The sequence below is a fragment of the Colletotrichum godetiae genome (genome assembly GCF_030913485.1).
Source record: "Colletotrichum godetiae strain CBS 193.32 chromosome Unknown BDP55scaffold_29, whole genome shotgun sequence".
NCBI lineage: Eukaryota > Fungi > Ascomycota > Sordariomycetes > Glomerellales > Glomerellaceae > Colletotrichum > Colletotrichum godetiae.
The window spans coordinates 449,561-475,891 of record NW_026851277.1 but is presented as its reverse complement, the minus strand read 5'-3'; the positions used below and the strand labels follow the sequence as shown (position 1 = coordinate 475,891).

General features: G+C 52.5%; 7 protein-coding genes across 7 annotated transcripts; 3 read left to right on the top strand and 4 right to left on the bottom strand.

Annotated features, from left to right (window-relative positions):
- Positions 1-780: 780 nt before the first annotated feature.
- Positions 781-2,768, top strand: BDP55DRAFT_669332 (transmembrane amino acid transporter). Its single transcript, XM_060575289.1, has 2 exons — positions 781-2,271; positions 2,332-2,768. Exons 1-2 carry the CDS (start codon positions 892-894, stop codon positions 2,389-2,391), a joined length of 1,440 nt encoding a protein of 479 aa, XP_060427822.1. The 5' UTR covers positions 781-891; the 3' UTR covers positions 2,392-2,768.
- A 733-nt stretch (positions 2,769-3,501) lies between these two features.
- On the bottom strand, positions 3,502-4,794 carry BDP55DRAFT_613630 (uncharacterized protein; the record flags this gene model as incomplete). The annotated part of the gene is made up of 1 exon (XM_060571229.1): positions 3,502-4,794. The coding sequence occupies one exon, from the start codon at positions 4,792-4,794 to the stop codon at positions 3,502-3,504; it is 1,293 nt and encodes a 430-aa protein (XP_060427821.1).
- Positions 4,795-5,838: 1,044 nt separating this feature from the next.
- Positions 5,839-7,471, top strand: BDP55DRAFT_717038 (uncharacterized protein). The gene is made up of 3 exons (XM_060578360.1): positions 5,839-5,901; positions 5,968-6,088; positions 6,159-7,471. Exon 3 carries the CDS (start codon positions 6,194-6,196, stop codon positions 7,274-7,276), a length of 1,083 nt encoding a protein of 360 aa, XP_060427820.1. The 5' UTR covers positions 5,839-5,901; positions 5,968-6,088; positions 6,159-6,193; the 3' UTR covers positions 7,277-7,471.
- Positions 7,472-7,861: 390 nt separating this feature from the next.
- Positions 7,862-10,801, bottom strand: BDP55DRAFT_633764 (uncharacterized protein; the record flags this gene model as incomplete). The annotated part of the gene is made up of 12 exons (XM_060572595.1): positions 7,862-8,190; positions 8,258-8,937; positions 8,998-9,089; positions 9,147-9,173; positions 9,237-9,310; positions 9,375-9,769; positions 9,819-9,887; positions 9,937-9,989; positions 10,049-10,100; positions 10,184-10,442; positions 10,503-10,618; positions 10,680-10,801. 12 exons carry the CDS (start codon positions 10,799-10,801, stop codon positions 7,862-7,864), a joined length of 2,268 nt encoding a protein of 755 aa, XP_060427819.1.
- A 1,530-nt stretch (positions 10,802-12,331) lies between these two features.
- BDP55DRAFT_613627 (alpha-1,4-glucan lyase) lies at positions 12,332-16,652 on the top strand. The gene is made up of 10 exons (XM_060571228.1): positions 12,332-12,728; positions 12,805-13,265; positions 13,341-14,304; positions 14,364-14,810; positions 14,861-15,128; positions 15,190-15,231; positions 15,288-15,558; positions 15,624-15,730; positions 15,788-15,955; positions 16,045-16,652. The coding sequence occupies exons 1-10, from the start codon at positions 12,424-12,426 to the stop codon at positions 16,345-16,347; spliced, it is 3,336 nt and encodes a 1,111-aa protein (XP_060427818.1). The 5' UTR covers positions 12,332-12,423; the 3' UTR covers positions 16,348-16,652.
- A 288-nt stretch (positions 16,653-16,940) lies between these two features.
- BDP55DRAFT_695217 (carotenoid cleavage dioxygenase 1) lies at positions 16,941-18,775 on the bottom strand (the record flags this gene model as incomplete). The annotated part of the gene is made up of 2 exons (XM_060577443.1): positions 16,941-18,590; positions 18,647-18,775. 2 exons carry the CDS (start codon positions 18,773-18,775, stop codon positions 16,941-16,943), a joined length of 1,779 nt encoding a protein of 592 aa, XP_060427817.1.
- A 4,627-nt stretch (positions 18,776-23,402) lies between these two features.
- BDP55DRAFT_613621 (uncharacterized protein) lies at positions 23,403-24,812 on the bottom strand (the record flags this gene model as incomplete). Its single annotated transcript, XM_060571227.1, has 1 exon — positions 23,403-24,812. One exon carries the CDS (start codon positions 24,810-24,812, stop codon positions 23,403-23,405), a length of 1,410 nt encoding a protein of 469 aa, XP_060427816.1.
- Between the last annotated feature and the right edge of the window lie 1,519 nt (positions 24,813-26,331).

Below are 26,331 nucleotides of genomic sequence, written 5' to 3'. Positions count from 1 at the left end.
GGTCCTGGTTTTCTTGACAACGAGAAATACAATTGTTCACTGGGAAACTCGGGGAAGCAGCACGCGGCGGCACGCAAAGGTCAATGTGTCAATTCTGGAATCTCAGGGACGCTGGTCGATTTCGCGGGGAAAGTCTGCAACGGTTTATTCCCCCGCAATTTCACAAACGCACGGAATCCGGTCCCAAGCAAGGGGGACTGGGTTGATGATTCTTGTACGGAGTAGGAATCGTCGAATAGCAGAGCTTTCCGTGGGACTTGAGTATCCGTATGTCAGCCATCTAGGTAATCTGGCTGACGAACTCTTGCCGCCCACTCGCCCACTCTGGTCCCTCGGCCGTGGTAAGTCCATCTACCCATCCCCATCCCATTCCATTCCATTCCCAGGTGCCGGTGTCACCGCCCACGATCGCGGGGGGGCCAAAAGATAAGAACCCCGGTCCAATCAACGTAGGTTCCGGGCCTCAGTCAAGGTGAATTGCTTTCAACTCGACGAGGTCGAGCCCTCGGCCTGACTCCGGGGTCGGTGCTGATGCTCCGCCCTTTGCCACCATATATCCTGCCTCCGTCTTCCCATCTTCTTGTTGTTGTTCCTCTCTTTCAGTCCAACCGGCTTTTGACTCTTCATCTCTCTCTCCCTTCTCTCTTTCTTCAACCGAAGTCAGACCTGTTCAACCTGGTCCGTCCCATTGTGCGTCCGTGTATGTTTGTCTCATACAACGCCATCAACTCCAACACCACCACCTCGCCTTTGACATCACCCCGTCAAAGCTTCTCCTCCTCCTCCTCCTCCTCCTCCTCCTCCGCTCGGGCCCCACGCCACACACAAAACTTGGGCTAGAGAGCAAAAAAGACACACACTCTCTCCAACAGTATACACACAAAGCCCATCATGGATCACGACCAGATTAGACAACAGCAGGCTCATGCCGCCGAGAACAAGGACACCAAGTCCTCCGATGGCGCCGCCGTTGCCCCCCAATTTTCCCGCGATGCCGTCTTCCCCGGCGAAGTAGTCGGCGAGGTCACCGACCTCAACCGCCAGGACCTCGAGAAGCAAAAGGCCGCCGAGGGCAGCGCCCACTTCCACCGCCTCGGCTGGAAGCGTCTCACGGTCGTCCTCATCGTCGAGGCCATTGCCCTGGGCAGTCTGTCCCTTCCCGCCGCCTTCGCCTCCCTCGGTATGGTTGCCGGGGTTATTCTGTGTGTGGGTTTGGGTCTCGTGGCGATATACACCAGTGACGTCGTCGGTCAGGTCAAGATCAAGTTCCCTCACGTCTCGCACTACGCCGACGCCGGTCAGCTCATGTTCGGCCGCTGGGGCTACGAAATCATCGGTGCCATGTTCGCGCTTCAGTTGACATTCCTGGTCAGCTCCCACACTCTCACCGGCGCCATTGCTTTTGGCAACATCACCAACGACGGCGCGTGCTCCATTGTCTTTGCCGTCGTGTCCGCCATTATCCTGCTGATCCTTGCCATCCCCCCTTCGTTTGCTGAAGTCGCAATCTTGGGATACATTGATTTCGTCTCCATCATTCTCGCCATCGGTATCACCATCATCGCCACCGGTATTAACAGGGGCGAGATCACTACCGCTCCCTGGTCCGCCTGGCCCAAGGAGGGCATTACGTTCGCCGAGGCCTTCATCGCCATCACCAACATTGTCTTCGCCTACAGCTTTGCCATTTGCCAGTTCTCCTTCATGGACGAAATGCACACCCCGTCCGACTACAAGAAGTCCATCTGGGCCCTTGGTCTTATCGAGATCTTCATCTACACCGTCACTGGCGCCCTGATCTACGCCTTTGTCGGCCAGGATGTGCAGTCCCCTGCCCTGCTTTCCGCCGGGAACACCATCTCCAAGATTGCGTTCGGCGTTGCCCTGCCCGTCATCTTCATCTCGGGATCCATCAACACCACCGTTGTTGGCCGCTACATCCACGGTCGTGTCTACAAGGACTCCATCATCCGCTTCATCAACACCAAGATGGGCTGGATCACCTGGCTCGGTCTCATTACCGTCATCACCGTCATCGCCTTCATCATCGCCGAAGCCATCCCCTTCTTCTCTGAGCTTCTGTCCATCAGCTCCTCGCTCTTCATCTCCGGCTTCACCTTCTACTTCCCTGCCCTGATGTGGTTCATGCTCATGCGCGAGGGTTCCGTCTTTGCCAAGGAGAACCTCATGAAGACTGCGCTCAACGGTCTTGCCTTCATCATCGGCATTGTCGTCCTGGTCTGCGGTACTTACGCCAGTATTGTTGAGATTGTGAGTTTCCCTGCATATACCCACTCAAATGTGTAACACGATGTTAATCATGATGAATAGGACCTCAAGTTCAAGACTGGAAAGATCAGCAGCCCCTTCACCTGTGCTTCCCTCGCCTAAATACCAATCTCGTCGAATTTATAGTTTTGATAGTGCAGATAATAATACCCCTTGAGTTATCTTGTAACACATAACAGCTCGTCTGCCGGCGCAAAGGTCCTGAGCTCCACCAAACGCGCAACGCGAAGTGCGCATGTTCAAGACGTGTGTCCAAGATAGAGCCCAAATTAAGACTGTGAGCTGAAGCGATGTCCACCTAGCTTAAAGTCGATTCGGAACCTGGGCTGCGGCAAGGCGGGAGTTCATACTACACGCCTCCATACACGCAGTCTGTCGTGGTTGGGCACGGAATGCTGCAATTCACTCACACCTTACGCTACGGTAATGCTCCACTGGCGTTTACTGAGACCTCCCGTCTTTATTGTTAATAATTACACGTATTAACCTTGTAGAGCAACGTTGACCAAAGGTGCCAAAAGTCCAAGCAGGATCCATCCATCTCGCACGCCAACATCCTTGTCCTGAATTCCGGATACCAAATTGCACTGCCCCCACGATTCTCTGTGTCCTTGTATAACAACACGTAGCTTTGTGAATCGGACGCCACTATCATGACCAAGTGCGCTCTTCATTGACGCTCCCTGCCGAAAAGTAGAACCTGATCCTCGGAACCGTCAACTCTTACTGTTCACTCGAGGCCTCGCTCCGGTTCTCGCTTCGGTCCTCGGTTGGCTCGGGAGAGTGTCTCTGAGATCTTTGGACCATGTCGTGCACGCTCGAGCCGGTGTTCAAGATGCTGCGAGGGTCGGTCTCATCTTGACGGGGGCCTTTGGGCTGTCTGGATTGGTCGTTGTCCGAATGATCCTCCAATATCAGGTCCTCAGTCTCATGTTGACGGGGGTCTCTGGCTTGGTTTTCTTCCGAACGAGCCTTCGATGACAGACCCTTGAACTGGTCAGCCAGACCTAGTAGCTCATCGGGAGGGGCACTCTCGCCCGAACGTCCAGTCAATAGTGGCGACTGTGGCAAGTCGTCAGAGGGCGGGGCCATATCGCCTTTGTCACGCAGGCCGGAAAGGTCCTCGATATTAGCCGCCTCCTTTGGAGACGTAGAGACAAGAGTGTCGGTGTCTGTTTCAGTCGGAGCAACTGTTTCCGAGAGACTGCCGCTCTAAGGCTGTCCCTGGGGCACGGCGCTGACAGACTGTCTCTCGGGCTCGGGGCTGGTGGAGAGTCCCTCAGGCTGGGGGCTTGTCGGCATGGTTGGAAATATCGTATATATCTCGTTAACATCCAGACGACCGAATGTTAGAACCACCCATTGGTTGAGCAAAGGCACATCGTCGGCCTTTCCCGGTGGGCTTGCCCAAGCGGCTGGAATCCATCCTGCAAAGAACTTCCATCTAGGCCAGCCGCATCGAAGAATCGGATGGTGCTTCAGCGGAAAGTGCTCCCACATTTTAGCAGGCCTTGTTCGTACATGGTCGACGAGTGCCCGTCCGTATCCAACGAGGACGGCCCAAGGTTCCTCAAGCGATTCCCCCTTGTTTCGCATGGAGATGATTACATTCTCTGGATAGACCTCGCAATGGTCCAGCCCGATGTGTTCTTGCGAAATCGTGCCGTCCATGAGCTGCTTGATGATTTTCATTCTGTCATCGCGGTTAGTGGTGAAAGCGCCTGGTGGCTTGGCGTCCCCGTAGAGATTCACTACCTCTGCATTGGGTCCTGCCACAGTGAACAGCTGATCGAGACAAGTGCCTTCGATGAACTCGGTGGCGAGCACCGCAACATTCCGGGTCTGGTTGGCGAATGATGGATGAAGCGTCTTGACCGCAGTGGTCCATCCTCCGTAGAATTGTGGAGCGACGTTAGGAAAGCCAGTGAGCTTCTTCTTGTAGAGGTGGTCGTATGCACCAAACTCGTCGCTGAATGCTCCGTCAGCCTGGATTGTGAGTTTGATTGCGCGCTTGGTGATGTCAGTGGCCTTGTGCCAGAACAAGGCATCGAAAATCTTCAGGAAGAGCAGTTGTCCCTCGAACGGGATATCATGCTCTTGCTTATTCGGTAGGGTCGATGGCGAGACGACGACTTTGCAGAGGATCTTTTGAGGGCCAGGTTGGTATCCAGCACCTGGGCTGCCGCCAATCATGCGAACAATCTCGACCTCAATGAGGGAACTAGGATCGTTTTGATTGTTCATGCTGTGGGTCTTTGGCGCATTGCGAGGGTCGAAAACGAGTCGTCTCAGCGAATAATTCTTCTCGTCGTTGGAGAGCATCATGTCTTGAGAGCTTAATGTTTGAGGAATCGGATACAAGTGAGAGCCGTAGGGAGGCAGAGGCTTGTGCTGCTGGAGGTGAAGTCGCCGGCCTGGGGAGTAAATCCACTGATGGTCGAGCAGAATGGCTCCATCCTCGCCGAGACGTGTGGCTGCCGTCTCCTCGGGGGAGGGAGAAGCCATGGCGATGTCGTTACGAAGACTGATTCCTGCTACTACTGGTTAGTCTGTTTTTGGTTTGAGCTGGAGGAGACTGGACTTACGCGTTGAATCTGAGGGTAGAAAGCGGCGCGTTCGCAATCATAAAGCTCACTTCAACGGGAGTCCCAAGTCTGCAATGGAAAGTTGGGCGAAGATGTAGACGAAGGAAGGAGCCTTATTTAAGGCAAGGATGAATTACCTTGAGAAGTTGAGGTGGGCGAAGTGGAAATTGAAAGGCGCCAACGTAACTCAAGGTAGCTTGAGATTACCTTGTTCGGTACCTACGATGAAGAAGACAAAGAAGGGTAAGGTGAGGTAAGGTAGGACACAAAGGTAAAACCCCAGGGCCTTCGAGGAGGGTCTGATAGGACCCACCGACGGCAGCAGGCAGGCACGGTAGGTAGCAGGGTTAGGTGAGTTAGGGTACGTGGGTACCTTACTCCCCACCTTACCTTAGGAAGTGGGTTAAGCGAGAAACCCACTTATCTGGGGGGGGGGTTTAAGACCAATCACATCACATCTACCCTAAAATGTACAGTGAGATAGAAATCGGAAGGCACCATCCCCTAACCGTGGCTGCGTACCTGCCGTCCCATCTCCACTACCTAATATCCATCCATCTGGGCACGACCCGGTCAAGGTCAGAGTGATCTGCCAGTCAACTTCAACCCCGGAAATGGAGTTGACAGCCTCGACTCACAACGAGGAATTGGCTAGGTTTGGGTCGTCGTCAATTTTGATACTGCTTAAGAGCAGGCTAAGTACCTATGTTCCATTGCCGGACTACCTGCTACGTAAGATAGTATGTTGTTCTCTTTGTGTTATTAAGGTTGAGCAGCAATACTCTTCGGGTTACGTGACACGCGATAGCTCTCAAAGGAGGTGGTTGATGCCATCACAAAAGAATTTCCGGGTGAATAGGCAGTAGCCCTAACTGAATAATACATGAGCCCTTGATCTTGAAGGGGTGGATAGGCACCAACTTACTTTTTCCCACCTTGACTTCGAGCGTTGCCCTCCCACCATCTCACTTCTCGCCTACGTTGTAACGGCAGGCGTTCAGACAGAATAGAACATTCTGCCAAGCAGGTACCACGATCTACTTAAACCTACGTTGAATAATACTACTTCATCCTTAGCTAACCCATCAAGAAGAAGTCAGACCACCGATTCCTGTCTGCAGACACGCGATATTCTCAGTGGCCAGCGCCAACCGTTGTATCCCAAGTATCCCGTCGGTCTGCTGAGACTCAAGCAGGCAAGAAGATCTCGCGAAGTAGGCACCAAAATCTGCCCAACCCTACATTATCAAATATCGTTGTACCTTTGGCTAACCCATCAACAAGTCAGACCACCAATATTCGTCTGGAGACACGCGACAATGTCATACCAACAGGCGAAACCACCAATCGTCACCGCGATTCGCAACGACACCCCCCTGCCGCATATCCCGATCGGAGGGGGCGTCAGGGATAAAACCCTGCATGATGCAAGCACTTCAGCTCACCGGGTGGACCTCCCAAGTGTCCTGCAGCGAACCGTTGTCTCTGACTACTACACGCAAGTTGCAGACCGGTTTCTTGACAATGCAGACTTCAGTCGGCTTAACGGCGTCAACCTCTCACATCCCGACCCTACTATCCTATACCACCGCAACGAGTCCGATGTTGCGAGGTCAATCGAGCAATCCATCAACCGAGAGGTCGGGCTGATCATTGTTGGAGGCCATGCACCGGGAACGTTGGAAATCGACAGCACTACCCAGGCTTGGAAAAAGATCGAGATCCACAATCGCGAGCCATTCGAGCCAGCATCAGTCATTACCATTCCCGACTGGAAAGCCAAGTGCACCTTGACCGCTCCTGGCAAAGAACCTGTTCAGTCCACTCTCGTCCAAGAGTATAAGGACATCGGCTTGGTCGTTGTGGATCAGCTCGCGAGAGAGTGCGATATGAGCTTCGATAGATGGACGGCTGTGGAGGCCGAGAACAGAAAGAAAGCGCGCGAACTGTCGGATAGAATCGTCATGGCCAACAATCAGGGAACGGTTCCGGATTTCATTGGCCTACACAGTGGCGTCCGAAGCGTCATGACACCTCAGAATCGTGAGATCGTCAACACGTTGGGCCGAAAATATGCCAACCCCTTCACGCAAGATGTCGCGACCACTCTTCATCAGCTGACGAACTATGTCGTCAAGGAAGATGCTCCCTACGCCATTCTCGGCGACTACAGGTCATTGGCCATCTTTGAGTACACGGAAATGAAGGAATTCCCGAAGGTTGATGAGGTTAGCCGACTTCGCCGAGGCCCCGGCAACAAGGTTCGAGTCCTGTTGCTCAACAATGAGTCGCACAAGATCCGCCGCAACGTTCTTGGTGCTTGGCTCAAGGGCATCGGAAGCGAATCAGGTGAAGCCTGGATGAAGAGCACCGGAAGTGTCCAGAACGAAGACACGGCGTAGGAAATGGGAATTTAATTCGGGGTTGAGTCATGGACGGCGATGTTAGCATGGACCACGGCAGGCGTCGGCGGGTCATTAATAGGATGATTGGACCCCGCTTGGAGTTTTGGTACCCTTGGTCAACGTTGCTCTACAGGGTTGATACGTGTAATTAGTAACAATAAAGACGGGAGGTCTCAGTAAAAGTTTCGTGCTCGGAGTTCTAGTCACGGAGTTTTGGGCTCCTAGTGTCACCAACCTGTGATCCCAACGCTTAGCGAAACTTCCCATCTTTTGCATCGAAAAATTCCCGCTAATTCCGGACAGTGGATTTTGTGTTTGAAACCTAAAGCGGGTAACAGTCTGTAGGTACATCAGGAAACAGCATGTTGTCACCAAAGGGTACTACGAGGAGTGAACGCTACGATTGTCAATCGTAAAAGCGGCAGTATTTCCTTTTATTCATGCATAGGAGTCTCATTCTGTTGACTTACTGAAAATAGAAAACAGGAACTACTGAAATTGAGGGAACTGACTGATTATTGAGTGGCTGGCAACATCAGTCAGATCAGCCAATCTTGCACGTCTGTATCACACTACAACCTATTACTGAGCCAAGTCAGGGTTAAACTCCAGTGCCAACCAGACATCGACGTTCTTGCCCTTCCCTCCCTGCCACTTGTGCCACGGGTAAGAGACAACATTGTTGTGTCCACGAACGGCATCGCCGTACGAGTCGCGGTACCACAGACCTCCGTGCTCATTGAGACGGGGAAGCGGGACCTTATCGAAATCATCCGGCCCCGCAGACTCGGGCTCTTTGCCTTCCTTGAGCCTCCACATGCCTCCGGTCTCAGTTCCAGGAGAGAGACAGATGTGGATCTCCTGGAAGATGTCGTTACCGTGGTTGTGAACGCCACAGTTGACATTGTGTCCTGTGAAGAGTACGGTAAGCGAAGCGATCGGGGACAGCTTTTGCTACCAAAACCACAAATGACTCACCGGCGGTCCAGAACTGCAAGTGTGCAATCTGTGACTTGTCGTCCTGGAATCGGAAGTGGAAACCAGACATGTTGGTGAAGTCGACCCCCTTGAAGTTATCACCCCACCACAAATCCTCGACCTTGGTGAACTTGAGGTCAGGGAACTCCAAGCCGAGTTCTTTGGTGTTGAAAGTTGTCTTGACTGGGACTTCCCCGGCCTTCTCCCACACGCCAGGCTCGCCGAGGGAGACGATTCTCAAAATTATGGCCCCCTTCTCTTTGTCGGCACTGAGCTCCTTGTCCTCGCTAGATACGGGTGCGATCCGGGGGAATGGAGGCAAGCCAAGGGCCGTACGCGTGCCCTCGATATCAGCGACGGAGCCATAGAGGACCTTGATGCCATCCTTCTTGCCCACGGGAATCTTTGCTCCAAGTGGGTGAATCTCGATACTAATTGCGTAGTTTGCAACCTCGATGAGAGGGAAAGACTGTTGACTCTTGACCTCCTTAGGTCGAGCCAGATACACCAAGCCTTCGTTATCCCACACTGTGGGTACGATGTGACGCTCGGTCACAGCGGGCTTGGGCTTGGCAAACTTGTTGACGTGGAGAGTAATGACAGGCTTGGGCTCCTCGTAGTACCGAGGAACGTTATACTCCACTGAGATCAAGTCAAGCCTATCAGTGCCGGTGAAGTTGCTGCGAACGCGTGGTGTCAGTGTCGTCCCAATCAGTCCGAACACAGCCCCAACGACTTACCCAATTGCGATGCGAGCGGACGATTCTTCTGCAATCTTCCACTTGGCAAACAATCCCTTTTCGACATCGATTGCCTTGTAGTACATGATGCCCTATGGAATGTGAGTTCCTGAAATACTCAAGTGGATAAGTGTTGCCCTTCTACTCACCTTATTCGGGTTGGGCCCTTTTGTCGGCTTTGATGTTGAACGTCAGCAAACAAAGTCTCGTCTTAGATACACGACCTCATTCAGACTTACGACAATAGACTCCATGTCTTTGTCGCGGTCCAAGGAGCCGAACAAAGCCAGGAGGAACTCATCATCGCCATCGCCTACATGTAGAAAACCTTGGGTCAGCCAGCTATCTAAGGCCATCTGCGACTACCATAAACATACCGTCGAAATCAGCACAAACGATGTAGTGGCCGGGGCCGTCGCCATATTTCATGAGCTGGTTGGGTGTGCCATAGATATCCAGGATGTGGCGTCTCCACTGCGTATCTTTCATGCCACGACCAACCTTGGACAAGACACAGGCGGTTGTACCGTGGAAGGGGTCCAAGGTCGCAATGTAAGCAAAGGGATCATCGCCGATCTTACCAGCGTCGGCGCAGCCAGTGCCCCAATGGTCACCAGATCCCGGCGACAGAGAGTTGGGCTGTTGTCGGTCCTCTTTCGGCTCTCCGCTCGAGAGGAGCTGTCGCTTCCACGAGCCCTCTTCGTAGTAAAGCCAATTGGCACCTTCGCGGGATGATACCATGATAGAATCGAGCCCAGTAGGTCCATTGAATCTAACTTGTGTTAGTCCCTGGAGCGTGCGGGTGGGAAGGCTTGACCTACTTCTTGACCGTCAACTCATGAATAACGGTGAAGTTTTCATCATCAACGATTGAGCGTTGCCACTCAGTGCTGACAACTGTCAGTAAATTATCAGCTTGGGTCAAAGCAGTTTACTCACGCATTGAGGACGTCCTCGGGAGCCTGGAAACGAATAATGGGGATAGGGGTAATCTGTAGGTAGTGGTTAGAATTAATGACAGAACACTGTACCACAGCGACGTCAGACGAACCTTGTCGTGCGGCCCCCAAACAACTGATGCGGCAACAATTTCCATCACGGATCTATCCAAATATTAGCCAAATGACTTAGAGTCTGGACCTTGTGAATAGCCGTGACTTCAAGGACCCAAGGAGCAACTCGTTACTTTTGCGTAAAGTATCCAGCCTTCATGCGATGCATCGCAGGCCAACGACCGATCATTCGGAGTTTCCAAGGCTCTTTTCCCAAGTTCTCACGACCGGGATTCTCAAGCCAGGAGATCCAGCCTCCCTTGGGATTACACTCAAGCATGAACGGGCCGTAGTCGTGACAGACCACAATGTCTGTCAACCCGTTCCTGTTGATGTCAACGGCCACGACGGCAACTGGGCTGTCGAACTTGGCCACTTGGTATTTCTTCCACGCTGTTTTGTCTATGTCAGAACCATCACTTTTGCAATGAAGTGGGATAGTCTTGCACGTACGTCCAGTTATGTCAATCTCTGATGCATAGAACTCCTCGCCTTTAGCTTTGGCCTCATGTTTGGCGGCGGCAATTGGGTTGTCGAGAAACTCGATTTCTCCGGAAGCCAGTCCAGATCTTGGAGAAGAGTTAGTATTGATTGGGATTCAAGCGAAGTTTTGGGGATGAATATTCTTACGCAACAAGTCCTGGAACTTCGTCCTCACCAAACTTGAACGTCTCAACCCAGTAGCCATCCTTCCTGTTGTCTTCAATGACAGCACGTCCGAATTCGGGCACTGGAAGATCTATAGACGCCATGATATTCTCTTGAAAATTAAAGTAAAGATGAAAAGCTTGAGGTTGATGATCTGCCAGGTCTCCCTCCTGTAAACCACAGCCGTGCAGCAAGTTTTATACTAACCACCCCAGCTTGATTTATCATAGAGATATTATTCATGAAATTCACCTTCCCGGGGCAATGGCTGCTCGGTGTCGCCAGCAATGTCGTATTCTTCATCCCTGTAGACCGGATCCAGAAGGAGTTGAATCAGTCTCACCATGTTGGCTTGCCGGCAGATGATGTCTTGGCTCAGCTTTCCCGCATGGCGAACAGTCGGGCGGGGTATCTGGCATGCTAACGCCCGAAGCAAGCACCGCTAAGTTCAAGACATCAACGCGTCCGAATGTTGTGTCTAGGACAGACTCGATTCCGGGGTGTGATCAGCGGGTGATGGAACGATCAGGGTCTGGTGGAGATTGCATGGTGCCGGGCTCGGAGTCCTCGGCGAGGTTGAGAACTTGAGAGTTGGGAGTGGCACCAGGCAGCGTGCAGCACAGTGAAGGTTGTCCAAATTCATGGTTAACTTTGAGGCTAAGACTGGAACATTTCTTGCACGAGCGCCCATCATTTTTTGAAAAGATGGTCTGATCTTTGAGGAGGGCTACGAATGAGTTTTCGACTAGCTGAGCGGCTGAAGAAGGTACCTTAGTAATAGGTACTCATATTGCATGCAGACTTTGTCTCAGCTTCATCTGCGCCTCTATTTTGAATTAAATCTCCAGCTTTATTGGGTACTTTCACAAATCTAATCAGCGAATAGCGTTGACGCGCGTTCAACCTGTGCAAAATTGAGCTGGGTTTGCGGGGTCCTTGACCGGGTACCTGGACGCCAGCGTTGTTTCTAGATCCTTGCGTTCCTATCTCCATAGTCGGACAAGATTGGGCCCAATGGGTACCAAGTAAGAGAGACATTTGTCTCAGAGGAATTAGTCCCCGAGGCGGCCCGCGGTCCCGCCCCGCATTCGGGGATTTGGGATTGACAGGAGTTCAACGTACGAGACTACATTTGCGGGGTTGAGGCCTTGGAGGCACTGCTCTCGTTGAGAGACAGCAACAGTTCGTAATATGCCTGTGACACTGACGAATGCATAACTGTTCAATCCCTCATCTGAATCGTCAACTATCCTGTAATGGATGACTTGGCTTGACAAACTGAGTGCTATACTTGAAGATCGTCCTGTGATGGCCAGTTAACCGAGGGCGTCTCACTGGAAATGGAATGATTATGTTTCTCATTAGATGTTCATACGCCACTATTTCAGGAAAGTTCAGTGAGATGAAACCTGGATTATCATCTCAACATTATCAAGGAATGAAAACAGCAGAAACGGAAAGGAAATGACCATTCTGCCAAGTATCGATCGCAATGCATGGAATCCCCCTGCTTCTGGCTCAAGGGATCTTGTCTTCGGCTGTGTTTTTGCTTCTTCACCATGACCAAGAAGTATCTTTCAAGTAAACCACCATATAAGTAGTTAGCTATGAACCCGAATGACGGCAATGGTCAAGCTCCATCAATGCGCTCCTCTTGAGTCTCGTTTCCCACTATCTTCACTTAATACCTCGTGGAAACACATACATCTTCATTATAATTTTCAAAATGGGAGGTGGAGACGTCTCAGCTACCAAACTTCGGGATCACTTCATCTTCAAGAAGGCCGACGACTTCTTCCAGGATGAGATTGATGGCCAGGGCTCTGGCATCAAGCAGCCTAAGTCTGTATCCTACAGCGATGCCGACCAAAAGCTCCCCGATGGCAAGCTCAACCCAGCCTGCAGCCATGGAAGAATCTTTAGATTCAACGATGGATCCCTGCTTCTTGTCCAGTTCTTGAGGCCAAGAGTTTGGAGAATTCGCTTTGATCCGCACAACACAGAGCCATCTCACTTTTCTGACTACAACACGTAAGTCCCCTACCCGATAACCTTATTATTGGACCTTTTGCCCGCAGAGAAGATTTCCCCTAACCGTACCTTGCAGCCGCACTCTCATCCGAGATACCACCACCGAGCTGATTGGCATCTTGGACAAGTGCGAAGAACTCGTGTGGCAGGTCGAGCTCATTGAAGATGATCAATACTACATCTTGCAGTCGGTCGTTCAGCGGACTCCCAACGCAGCCCCTGAGAAAGAAGTCCAGCTTTGGATTTCTCGCAACCCTTTCCAAATCACTGCAGTTCGTCTTCTGAAGAGCCTTGCTCCCGCTGAGGCGAGACCTGCTCCGCAGACGTTCGAGAAGGATGTAGTCGAAAGCCTCACTCTGCCTGAGAACGAAGGCTTCCGTCCTGCTGTGATCTGGAAGACCAAGCCCCGGGGTCTGCTCTATGGCGAGCATTCTGCTATCTTGTGCCTCGACAAGTCCATCACGGCTGATTACATGGGCTTTGGTGAACAAGGTGGCAAGGATCTTTTCAAGAAAAAGACGTACATGAACTACTTCAGTAAGTCCGCTGAATCCTTTGAAGAGACTTTCACGCCTCAGTGCATCATATAAGGTGGCTAACGATGATATCCAGACTTTGACAATATGAGGTACCAGAACGTCTACGGTGTCGGTCCCTTGGATGATCGTGAGCCTCTTTATCACTCGGAACCGTACTGGATTGAAGTGGACGCACAACCGGGCTACCAAACCCAGATCGGGACCTTCATCGATAACTACTCCCAGATCTGTGTGGACATTGGCATGAAGGATCCAACCCAGCTCCGTGTGGCGACGCGTTTCAACAGTTTTCAGGGCATCTTCTTCGCGGGAGACAGCATTCAAGAAGTCATTCAGCTATACACCTCCGTCGTCGGCAAGCCGAAGCTCAAGCCCCGATACGTCCTGGGTTACCACCAGGGGTGTTACGGCTACGATACGCAGGAGATGGTCTTGGACGCTGTCCATCGATACCGCAAGGAGAACTTCCCGATTGACGGCATGCACATTGATGTCGACATGCAGGATGACTACCGCACCTTCACCATCGACAAGCGCCCGGGTCACTTCCCGAACCCGGAAGGGATGTTCTCCGAGCTGCGCAAGCTCGGTGTTAAGTGCAGTACCAACATCACGCCATACATCAGCAATGTTCCCTCCAGCTCCTACGATACCCTCAACGAAGGCCTCAAGAACGAATATTTCCTCAAGGATGAGCGAGAGCTGGATCCATCGGCCCCTGGCGCTCTCGAGCAGCGGTACATCCAGTACGGCACCAGCAAACTCTACTTCACCAACCCCAACACGGACAAGCCCGACTACTGGGATGGAGACGATTACACCTTCTCCAACAACTTCAACAAGAGTGTTCCCTTCCACGGAGGCGTCTACTATGGCTGGAAGAACGGCCACCCTGGACACTATCCCAACTTGAACAGCAAGGCCGTCCGCTACTGGTGGGGCAAGCAGTACGAGTACCTCTTCGAAACCGGTCTTGACTTTGTCTGGCAGGACATGACCCAGCCCTGCATCGCAGAACAATATGGCGACATGAAGTCGTAAGTTAAATACCCCATAATTTGAATGACTTCCTTCTGATCCGTTTCTGTCTTCATAGTCTGCCCTTCCGCTTGCTCTTGGACTCCGATGGGTGGTCCGGCGACCCCAAGGCCGCCGACAAGAAGAAGGCCATTGAGATCTGGTCCCTGTACAGCTACAACCTGCACAAGGCCACCTACCACGGCCTCAATCACTTGCACATGAAGACCAAGGATAAAAAGAACGAAAAGCTCGCGTGGCGCGAAAACCGACGCAACTTCATCATCGGGCGCGGCAGCTTCGCTGGCAGCCACCGCTTCGCTGGACTCTGGACCGGTGACAACTCGTCCACCTGGGAGTTCCTTCGCATCTCTGTTGCGCAGGTCCTCGCTCTGGGATTATCTGGTGTCACCATTTCTGGTGCTGATGTTGGTGGATTCGAGTTCATCGATTCTGAGAAGAACTACCCCAACCCCGAGCTGATCATTCGCTGGTACGGAGCCTACTCGCTTCTACCCTGGTTCCGGTAAGTCTTTGTCTACGATCCCGGTTCACTACGCCTGCTAATGTCTTTAGAAACCACTACACGAGGTTCCGAACATGGATCGACGGCCCCAATCAGGGCAAGATGAGGAAGGACGGCAAGTGGTTCCAAGAGCCGTACGCTTATCAGCTGCACTACGAGCAACACAAGGATCAATTCCATGGTCGCGAGGCCGAGATTTACCGAGCAGTATTGCCGACTTGCCGCTACTTGATCCGCCTTCGCTACTCGCTCATGCAGTTGCTCTACGATGCCATGTTCGAGAACATGATCAACGGTCTGCCGATTGCTAGAGCCATGGTGAGTACCCGTCATTAGCATCACGCCCTACTGAGTACCAGTAATAACGTGTAACCTACAGCCCGTCACCGACCATCTCGACCGCTCTCTGTTCAGCAACGATGTATGTCACCTTCTGGAGCCTTGCGTCGTGATTGCCACCTGCTAATGCCTTTGAAGAACCGTCGTTTCACCAGCTCCCAGTACATGGTCCGGAAGGATCTCCTGGTCGCCCCCGCCCTTGTCGCGGATGATGCGCGCAAGAAGAAGTCGAGAAAGGTCTACCTGCCGTATCCCGACTCCTGGTACCCCTTGAACCTGCGGCCCGATGACCCTCTCGGCGTCCCTCTCAGCCCCGCCGCCTCTGGTGGCCAGCGCATCGAGTACGACTGCCGAATTTCGGACGACGACCGACAACTCCCGTACTCGACTCCTATGTACGTCCGTGAAGGTCAGTATTCGTCGCCTCTTCCTCAATCTCTCTTGAGGGAACACTTTGGCTAACGAGCAATTCAGGTGCCATCATCCCCAAGGTCGGCGTCAGGGACTACGTTGCTGATCCCAGCACGACCCCTCAAAACGCCAACCCCATCACCATCCACGTCTACCCCGGAAAGGACAACGTAAGCGCTGGTAATTCTTGCTACTTTCACCACCTTTTTCTAACAAACCGTTTGCAGATCTACGACATGTACCTCGACGACGGCATCTCTAGGGACAGCGCACCAAAGAACTCCACACTGGAGACCGCCGTTGGCGCGCGTCCTTGGTACGGCGAGGCCCACCACTACGACGGTCTTGCCGATTCCCAGGCCAACGACAACTACACAAAGGTCCAGATCAAGCAGGTATGTCACATCCACCTGGTAGTTCCGTCGCCCTACATAAGAGGCAGAATCATTACCATATTGGGAATGACATACTGACAATACCGCAGTTCACTCAGAAGAGACTCTCCGACCAAGAGGACTACGGAAAGTACACCCGAAGACTCACAGCCAACGCGCCCCATAACAAGTTTGGCGCCGACGCCCCCAAGTTCATTGGCACAGACTACACCTTTGTCTTTTGGCACCGCGGAGAGAGCAACCTGAACTCCATCAAGGTGTATGTCAAGGGCGCGGACCTCCATTACGATGTCAACCACGGCGTCAGAGCGACCATTGTTACCGTTCCCATTTCCGCGGTTCACTCGGAGAACGGAGTCGAGATTACTTTGGAATTTGACGGTGACTTTTAAGCGCCAACAGTTGGTTTTCGGGTGTTGGCTTGAGGGCTTGAGCAAAGGTCATATCCGAGTTTGCTAGGTTGGCCCGAAAGTTTCATGTTCTCCGTAGTCATCAGTTGTACTCTTCTTACCAGTAGTTGCGCCCCATGATGAGATTATTCACATCCTATAGTCCACACCTTTTGGCAGTGCTGTATGGTGGCTTCTAGTAGATGGGGCTGCAACTACGAGCTCTTGGGAACTTGACAGGATGCAAGGTAGACTGTAGCGAAAGATGAGCGATGCAAGTCTTCAACTTCACGCATATCCAAGCCTTCAAGGCACGTTCAGCTCAACTCAGCTAAAAGATAGCAAATAAATAAGTAGTACAGACTCATTATCAACACACTAGAAAGACTGAAACCTATGCCAGTTGGAAACCCCGATTTTCAGACGTCTAAACCCCTATCGTCAAAACCTGCCGTAACGAAAGTTCATTCTTCATGACCACTTGTCTTGTAAAACGCCAAACCGAACCGCCCTTCAAGCCGCCGTAAATTTCCTTCATCGTAAAGTATCATAAGAGGGATTTGAGGGGAAGGTCGAGAAGGTGTCGACACAGTTGCTCAGGAAGGGGCATGAATGCCGTGGAAGCCAATACCAACGGCAAACTCGCACTCTGCCCTACCGAGCTCCGTCATAGTCCTGGCGTCGAGGCACAAAAGGTAACTCGTCTGCGCGGTGCCGTCCAGTACGACACTCAGGATCACGCCGTCGTCTTCAGCCATCTGTCCATCGGTAGCATCGGCACCGCCAGCGGAAGAGGGCCGTGGAACAAAGATTGGCTCGCCGGGCGTGTGGGCCGTGGGACACTCCCACATGAGAGCCTCGGCAGTATCGGCGTCGGTTTTGACGATTGTGTCGAGCAGGGTGCTGAGGCCGCGGTCCGAGAGGCTGTAGACGTAGCGATGGCGTTTGGTCAGGTGAGCAGGGTTGATTGTGGGGAGTTCGCCGGCGTGCGGGGCCGGGATCGAAGCAACGAGCTCTGGTGGTGGTGCAGTTGTGATTGTTGTTGTCTTTGCTGTTTGTGAGCCGTCGGGTTTAGGGATTCTGAATTTGAAGCGCTGGAGGCTGGCGTAGCCATTCTTGTAGCGATTGTTCTCGTCGGTCCAAAACTTCTCGCCGGCAGAGTTACGGTTCATGATGACGTCGTAGTAGAGATTATAGAGGATGTTGAGGTTTTGGTAACCCGATATCTCGCAGTAAACGTCAAGGATGTCGTCGCTTCTGTCGGCCGCCGGCTCCTCAAAGGCGTTTGTGGCATGAAAGAAGAAGCCCGCGGGGGTGTTGAATGAGGCGACGACGCCGTTTCCGTGGTGACGGTCGATAAAATACCATTTACACGTGTTATTTTTGTCGAATGGCACAATGGCGTCTAGAATGTTGCGTTCCCAGGGAACAGAGAGGCCTTTGTAGCCCAAGTGCGACGAGGGGATACAGAGCACGACAAACGACTCTGTAAGAAAGAAACTGTGGATGTAGGCTGGCTTCGCGTCGGGCCCAGCAATGGTTGCAAGAATCTGCGTCTCGCCCGTCGCAAAGCTAGTCCGGAAGATGCGGTAGGTCGATTTCATAGCAAAGGCAAGGTTGAAGTTGTACATGTCGCCCGTGACCGGGTCGCGCTGGGCGTGGGCGCAGGACATGGGACCGGAAAGGGAGGGATGAAGTTTTTCTTGCTTGGCAAGGCCGATGGGTTCTAGGGTCGCCGGGTCGATTTCCATGAGAGGGCTCGAGTCTGTTGATAGCCAAAGACTTCGGACAGCATTTCGGTGGCCTGGCCCCGCGGGGCCTTGATCTTTCGTGTCGAAGCCGGGGACGTTTGCGTTGACGGCAACGCAGATGTTGGGGGCAGTGCCGCGGGCAAAGACGCCCATGAACTTGCCAAACATTCCAACACACGGATCGGCTTTTTGGCCAAATGTGTAGCGATTCTGATGGCCTGCGGCCTTGATGGAGGCTACTAAGTCGTCGGATTGCCGTCTGGAGGAGTAGAGTACGCGGGTCCGACCACCTGGGGACTCAGGGGGAATGATGTCGAACTTGTGCGTCTGAGCGAAGCCGTCGAACCAGTGGGAAACAAAGTAGGTGCCCTTGGGTGTGTCTTCAATCTTGCAGCTGCCCGGGCCCGTTCGGTAGAGGGCGCCGGCGGCCCAGGCTGGGATCTGGCCTTGAATGTGCAGTTCGATGGGGCCGCGTTCCTCGGTGAGGCCATCAAACTAGTCCTGTCAGCCAACGTCTTGAGGAAGATTTGTGTGAGAGAAGGAGAACTCACGCCTGCTTCATTTGGCCATTCATCATAGGGCGCTCTGAGACGGTTCTCCTCAAACATTTGTAGGTCTGCAGCCTCGTCTTTGGCGGTGCGCCTGACGGTTCTGGCTGGGATCCTGGTATTGGCGGACATTGTGATGGAGGTTGTGGACGTCTTGGTTGTAGTGGTGGTGGCCATTTTTTGGAAGTTATCTATGCAAACGAATATGAAGGGGTAGCGATTTTATGGTGCTAGGTTCGCGGCTTAGTGTGCCGTCTAAAGCCCAAGGTCAGTAACATTTCCAAGTTGGTAGATGAGGTGGAGATGGGCACGAGGTAAGATAGGCGGTAGAGAAGTGAGTGTTTTTCATTCATGAATGCTGTATGAACAGCAAGCATAGAGTGAAAGGTGCCCAAGGTGAAGTAAACACAAGAAGGCTGCCACGTGAACTGTCGGGTGTCAACCTACGCTATCTTTGAGCCGGTGTTTGCTAGCGACCGGATCGGTACAAGTGGCCGGTAAAGCTCGGTGTGTCGGTGAGGTAGGGCGGTTTTCGGTAGAGTCGGTGAACTGTGAAAGGAGTGTAGAATCCGCTATGCAAGAGAAGGACAGCCTTTTGGCCCCCAGGGAGAAGAAGCAAGTATTGTTGGTTGGCAGCGTCTAATGACCCATGTCAGAGAGGCAGCACAGATGGATGACACGTGAGCAAGATGGGATCCTGGATGAGCTGCAGAGCGGAGATGAGAAAGAGGGAAGAGGACGGCGATCTTTTAAGTATGGTAGGTAGGATGCATATGTATGTCGACGGGCCATGGGATGGGCCTGCTTACATGAAGGTGTTGCTGCGTAGCATGTGAGGCGATGTACAAGTATTAAGCGCCAGAAGCATTCATCAAACGGGATGAATGAAGCGGTGCCGCATGAGTATGTGAGATGTATCTCAGTACTCCGTCAACGTAGAGAGGTAGCTGTCAGTAAGGACGAGATGGAGGAGACAAGCTAAGTGGTGCGAGAGCGAGGTGGCTATTGTTGCGGGAGGTGAGCAATTATCGGCCGGGGGCACAGAAGTGCGGTGAAAAGCGTTACGGACGTAGGAGCAGAAGTTTGTTCGGTTAGTTGACGAGGGGGGTGTGGATGAGAGTGAATGAGAAACTTTTCGTCGTCAATGGTCGATCGATCAGACCTCTTTACCCGGCGTATTGGTGAGATGGGACGGGGATTGAGATATCCATGCATCACTAACCATGCAACGAAGATGGGATTCCGAGTAGCTGTAGCGAAGACTGCAGATTGAGGAATCTCAGATCCGATCAGATAGCTAGTCAAAAGAAGAAAAGCAACGTGATTGCGATGGCTCGGTACCTTGAGCCTTCAGGTCCGGCGAAACGGAGGCGAGAAGAGGAAGAAGAAGGGGGTTCACTCTCACTCCCGGGACAACTTGGCAAGGTAGTAGAATTCTCATGCAAGCCGTTTTGGAGGAGGCGGCGCGGGCGGGACGGTACGGCCGTAGCAGGGCGGACGATGGTCAATGTCCGCGGCACCAAGAAGAGCCTATTGATGCGGGCTTTTTACCGAATCCAGACAGCTTCCAGATTGAGGAAGAGAACCGTTCTTTGAAGTTGCAAGCCAGTGAGGGTCTGGGTGATTCCCGAAGATTGTATTGGTGGTGTTGGCGTTGACGACGGTGAGACTGAGTAAGGTACGGATGAGAGTGGTGTGGTTGTTATTGTTATGGTCGTTGTGTGCTCGGGTGTGGCACAAGCGGCCAAGTAACGTTTAGTGGCGGTGGGTGTTGATGTTGTCTGTGAGCAAAGCGGAAGCGGGAGCGGGAACGGCTTGTAAAAGTGACTGAGATGCGACTGTCTTTGATTTTTCCTTCTTTTCTTCCTGTTTCTCGTCGGCCCGAGCAGATAGGGATACATTGTATAAACAGACGCATGGAGAAGTGAGCGGGTGGTTCATGTCATCATTGATTCGGACAGCGGTGCCAACGGCGCAATTGCAGAAGGCCGAGGGTCCCGCTGCATCTGCCATGGCGTCGTCATCGAAAAAGTGTCAACTTGGGCCCTGCCACAGACAGCATGTGTCAAGGTGTCGATTACTTCGCACCCAGAGGTAGTAGACGCGTGCAACGAGCCTTTCCCTCTTCATTCCTCAATCAGCCACACCCGAAACCCCAGAAGCCAAGGTGAAAGATCTGACCGACGTTTAGGGCCCCTGGCTATAGGGATGGGCCAGGCATAGAGCTACTGAAGAAGCTTATGTCAGGCCTCAGCTCGGAATGTCAAGTACCACGGCGTACGGAGAAGATGCTAGTGCGTGCATGCTCATGTCATGTCGGAGCGTGGAGACTTTTTTGTTTTATTTTTGTGAGATGTGCGATCGATGCAACGTGATCATGAAATGATAACCGACTACCGATATCAGACCGCATTCACCCAACGTCAGATGAGACCCATGCGACGGAAGATCAATGTCTCTTTCATTCTCGCGTTTCCTGTGTACGGCGTGCCCACGTCGAACGACACACGAAAGGCAATGGAGCCTCTTTGTTTCGTTTTGTTTCGACTTACTTCGTTAATAATCGTTGATTCGGATAAGAATGAGCGAACCTCTCAACCGGGATTGCTCCATCATCTTTTCTTCTTCTTCTTCTTCTTCTTCTTCTTCTTCTTCTTCTTCTTCTTCTTCTTCTTCTTCTTCTCCTTGTTGGTTGGTTGGTCGGTCGATTGGCGGCGGATGGCTCTGGTGAGAGGTGTCGGTCTAGGCCGGGCGCTGCAGTCTGGAAGATTCAGGTGGATCAAGGAAGATGAGGTACGTACCTCGGAGGGGAGGGGCGGGGGGGACTTGAGATGGAAGAACATCGGGAACAGCAGCGACTCACGGCGGCGGATTAAGCGAGGGGATCCACTCGGCCTGCGGGACCTGGAGTTACCCAATCCCCGCTCCGTGCCTCAAGTCCCCCCTGTAAAGTACCTGGATACCTACACATCTCCACTATCAACAGGCACGTACAGGATACTGCCCTTCACCTGTTCCCTCAGCGTATATCTGGCCAACGTCAAATGTTCCGGTCCAATGCAATGCCCGACTGCATTTGGAGCACGATCACTACTAGATCATGTGGCTTCTACAACAGTAGCCTGACATCCAACGTCATGTACTTGAAAAACTACGCCTCTGATGTAGCAGCAACGGCTTCCGACCCGATGGCGGCATGGCGGCCCCACATGAGCTCCGGCTCTATCCCACACCACCTCCGTCAGCGGCAGCCGTAGCCAATGGCCCTACATGGACTTGCCTCAGCCGTGGCTACTGTGTTGTTGCCATGTTCAAAAAGCCACATATATCATCTACCTATCCAAGGAGCCGAGGTAGCTATCCGTGCCTAAGGTACGGTACTTATCTGTTCTCTCATCGCATGGAACTGAGACATGCCTTGTCACACGGCTGGCCACGTCTTGTCCTCGACCACGGGCCATTGCGGCCTACCGCATACTGACAGATTTGCCAACATCATGTCAGCAGTGTCTGGTCACTGATTTACAACTCCGTGTGGGTCCTCCCTTTCTTTCCGTCGAGCGCGGGAAGCCTGCTGAATCGATCAACTATCGACCTAGATTGCACCTCTGGCAGGAACGCACACGTCGTTCAACGTCTGCCGCTACACAGCACTGACAGTCCCACTCATTCCACTACATCAGGTTCATGTACATACTTCAGTGTGATGGGACGGTACTCGGTAGTGCCATCCTGCCGCCCTACACTTAACCAATACACGAATGAGTTGCTCCCTTTTCCCCAGTAAGGGGTCGAAGCTTGATTCCGTTCAAGCAGACTTGACCAGAAAGTCCATCATCCTAGACCTTCTTCTCGATACTATCAACATGCCAGAGTCGCCTTTTGCCTTCTTTCGAAATTGTTCGCTTCTTCTATCAATGTTACTTGTCCTTCTCTGGACCCTAGTGTCTGCGTCAAGTCATTCTTCAGGCAACGCAGTCGCTCAACTTGCGGCCAACGTCTTCCTCTTGTGGGTTTGCCGCCTTCGCCCTTGACGCACCAGCTTCCTGGCGACATGGTAGACTCCCTTAATACCCCTTAGGTGTGGTCAAAGACCGCTCAAAGATCTTCAAGACTCCTTCTTACGCGTGATGAATCAAGGGGCGCTTCGCAATGCCACTCCTCAAAGCTTGTTTATGATGGATCTAGATATAGATATGATCTGGCTGCTTTGTCTCAGCAACAACACAGGATTAGGGCTGGTGAAATCCCTGGTCGGCTTATACTAATCTCAAGTTAAGTCCTGCCCATGCGGGCTCAACTAGATTCTTCGTTTCCGAGACTAGACTTCTCCTGTAAATGAGTGCTGTAAGAATCGTTGTAATGTACAAGCTCCTTTTACTAATAGCTCTCTAAGCCAGTCCTTCGCTCCTTCATTCACGCCATACTAAAAAAAGGGATTACACAACTCCCTTGGGGTACTGACCACTGCACCAAGAAGTTTCTATGAACGACGGGGCATATAGGGAGTTTCGAATTTGTACTCGACTTTTTGTATTCCATTTTGCCCTCCTCGCAGAGGTAGTGTTAATAAGTTTTCGGTAAGCTACACAACTCTGGGTACAAGCTCTACCACTTCCAAATCTCGTCCGAGTGAAGAGGGCGCTGTCAGAAACAATCTCTCACACCATCCTCCCTGGATGCCTCCGCCACCGGCCATTCCGTCGAGAAATCTTCACAGGACCCTCGAGAATCGTTCGCTCCAGCGTAGTCTAGCTCATCAAGCGGACCCCCTGAGCAACGCTCCCGCACTGCCCTCTATCAGCCGAAAGGCCGCATTCGGCAGCAGCTTCTTGCACGCGGGACACGCGGGCTCCTTCTTCCTCAGACTACTCTCCGTCAACTTCTGAAATAGACATCGTTTCCCAACAAAGCATTTGCACTGCTTCATCCGCACAATCGGCTCTCCGCGGTGGGTGCCGCGGACACCGTGGTCAAAAGGCTTGAACATGGCACCCGGCGAGTGATCGTAGTATTTCTTATTGCAGACAGGGCACTCGAGGCGCGCCGGCCCCTCCCAGTCGCTTACATCCTCCGCTACGGAATCGATCAGGGTACGTCTCGCCTTGTAGGAGATGACTTCCGAGTTCCACTCTTGGCGGCGATCGTGGTAGTACTTTTGGATCAGCTGTACAAAGTACATGAACGGCTTGTGCGGCAATGGTGCGTTGTCCGTCGAGCTTGCAATCTCGGCGAGCTTGTCTAACCCTGGGACGGTCGACGGACTGCGGAACACGAGGGGCTTGATGATGCTGCAGAGCACCGTTACCGCGAGACCGAACCGGCTGTTGGAGATGCCGTTATCGTGCAAGAGAACTTCCGCCATGAACTTGACCAGGTTAGCGCGCCTCGACATGGAGGTCGCCTCCAGGGTATGCGCATCAGTCCACCCCGTGCCATACTCTGCGTTTAGCAAAATCAGGGTCGAAGCCGCCTGTGAGTGGTCGCGGATATTCTTCTCCAACGTCTTGCGACGACTTTTGATAAGGTAATTCGAGAACAGAGGCTGGTGGGAAAGTCCGTCCTTGAAGTATAGCTTCTGCGCTTGGCAGAAGCCGGAGAGCACGGTATGTCGTAACCTGAACAGGTTCTGCATGCCAGGGTTCTGTATGCGAGGATCCGACTCGGCCTTCTCCCCGGCCATATCTGTAAGGTACTTGCGGGCCGCCAAGGCCGGGTTGTAGTAAAACGCCCGCGGGCCGTTCGCCTCACAGGAGCACGCGCCGACGCGGTGATCGTTCTCCTTGCACCGGCGCTCCATGAAGAAGGCCCGGAACCACAACTCGCTCATCTCCTCGTTCATAACGTCGCTGTAAGGGAACCTGCTCCGGATCCACAGCAGGACGGAGTGCGCGTACTCGGTCATGTAACTCTGGGCCCATGCGTTGTCCTGGACGGCGTTGCGGTGCCACTCGTCGTGCGAGGGTGTCACTCGGGGTACGGCGGGGGACTCGCCCGAGCAGCCGGGGCACATGTAGGTGTAATAGCTGGTGCGGTTCTCCCATTGCTGGGCCGGGCAGGGGAAGATATGCGAGCAGAGGATGTTGGCTATGATGCGGTGACGTCTCTTGGGGGCATTGGGACGCGGGCTGGCCGGGCAGTTGTAGAACTGCAAGTGTTTGATACACATGGGAGCGGTTGATGGCGGATGAAAGGATATATAGTTGCTCGTCTTTGATGATTTGAAGCCCGCTTTCGAACTGAATGATGAGTAGAGAACGGTAAGTTCTGACGATTGCTCATCTTTGAAGCTTACACCCAGGACTTTGTATGAATTAGAATGTTAGGCAAGAGGACGTTTCCACAGGGCGAGCAAATATCCAAATATATCCATCAAAGGCGAGAATGAAAACCACCGAGTTCCAACTTGCAGACCGCGTATTCAAAGATGCCGGAGCTCTTGACAGAATTGGCATCGCTTTGTGATATTACCGACATTGACAATGTTCTTCCCACAGTCGCCCGGAATCGGCGTCATTGTAGACTGGTAGACAAAGGAGTCCATCGATATTCAACGCTTTCAATTGAAAGACTACAGGATACTTGACTTCGTTTGTAAGATAGCGAGACGTTTAAACACATACCATCCAGTCTTCATCTCGATTAAGACCGGCGCTTGAGAGGGTGGCTTAACTGGTGGGAGCGTCGAGAGGACTTGTGGTGTATCTTGGTCTGTGAAACCCACCTCGCACGTCAGTGGCCCCTTCAAGTTCCTCTCTTACTCATTCATGAGACCGACTATCGAGTGCTTAGTGGTCTACCTAAGGAGCCCGAGGTCCATACGGTCTCTGGACAGCCATCTTTCATCACGACGTCGACATCAGAAGTCTATTATGATTGACGGCTTCAATCCAGCGCATTCTGCGCTTCAAGATTCTGGTTCTGCATCGCTGCGGCGCAGTAAGCGAAGTAAGCCCCAACATCGACCTCCAACCGACGGTCCGGAATGGCGGCATAGTGGAAAGGCCCGAGGCCTTCTTTAGAGATCCGCGACAACAGATCGCTGGTTTGAAGTTCCCAGTGATTCTAGCCCATGGATTTATCATAGTCGCCAAGTTTGCGTCTCATCAGCTCCAGCATTTGCAGCGGCCTAGTACCTCATCGTCAAAATATCCTCTCAACGCCCCCAATAAATCCCGCACGATCAAGTTTGCAATCTAGGATTGATAGTAGTGTTTGCTTCAAGATACAGGGATATCCCCTAAGCGAAAACGAATGGTTTGCCAAGACTTTCGTCGTCGAGGTCTACTCCTTACGTGGGCCACGATCCTGTTGCTCGAGCCAACGTCGATGCATGCGGTGCCAACCGCGATCGAAAATCGCCGATGTTTCCTTTTCCGAGATCGTGTCTTTTGTGAGATGATTTGGCGCCTAATGCTGCGTTATAACGTGCGAGATTCGAGATGCTGGGACGACCGGATGGCGAGGGTACCGAGTGTCGACATGTCGAATCCCACCGTACTCCATTTAGAACGTCAAGCTGCAAGTGATGAGGCTCTTCGACCCGACGAAGGGGTGACCATCACTAATGGTGATACACATCTCAACTGCTACAGATATTGATGAAACTGATAGATATGTACGATGTTTATTCTGCTCAAGTCACTGTCGACTCCCCAATCTTCCCTCGCAGCACGCTCTCAGTTTAA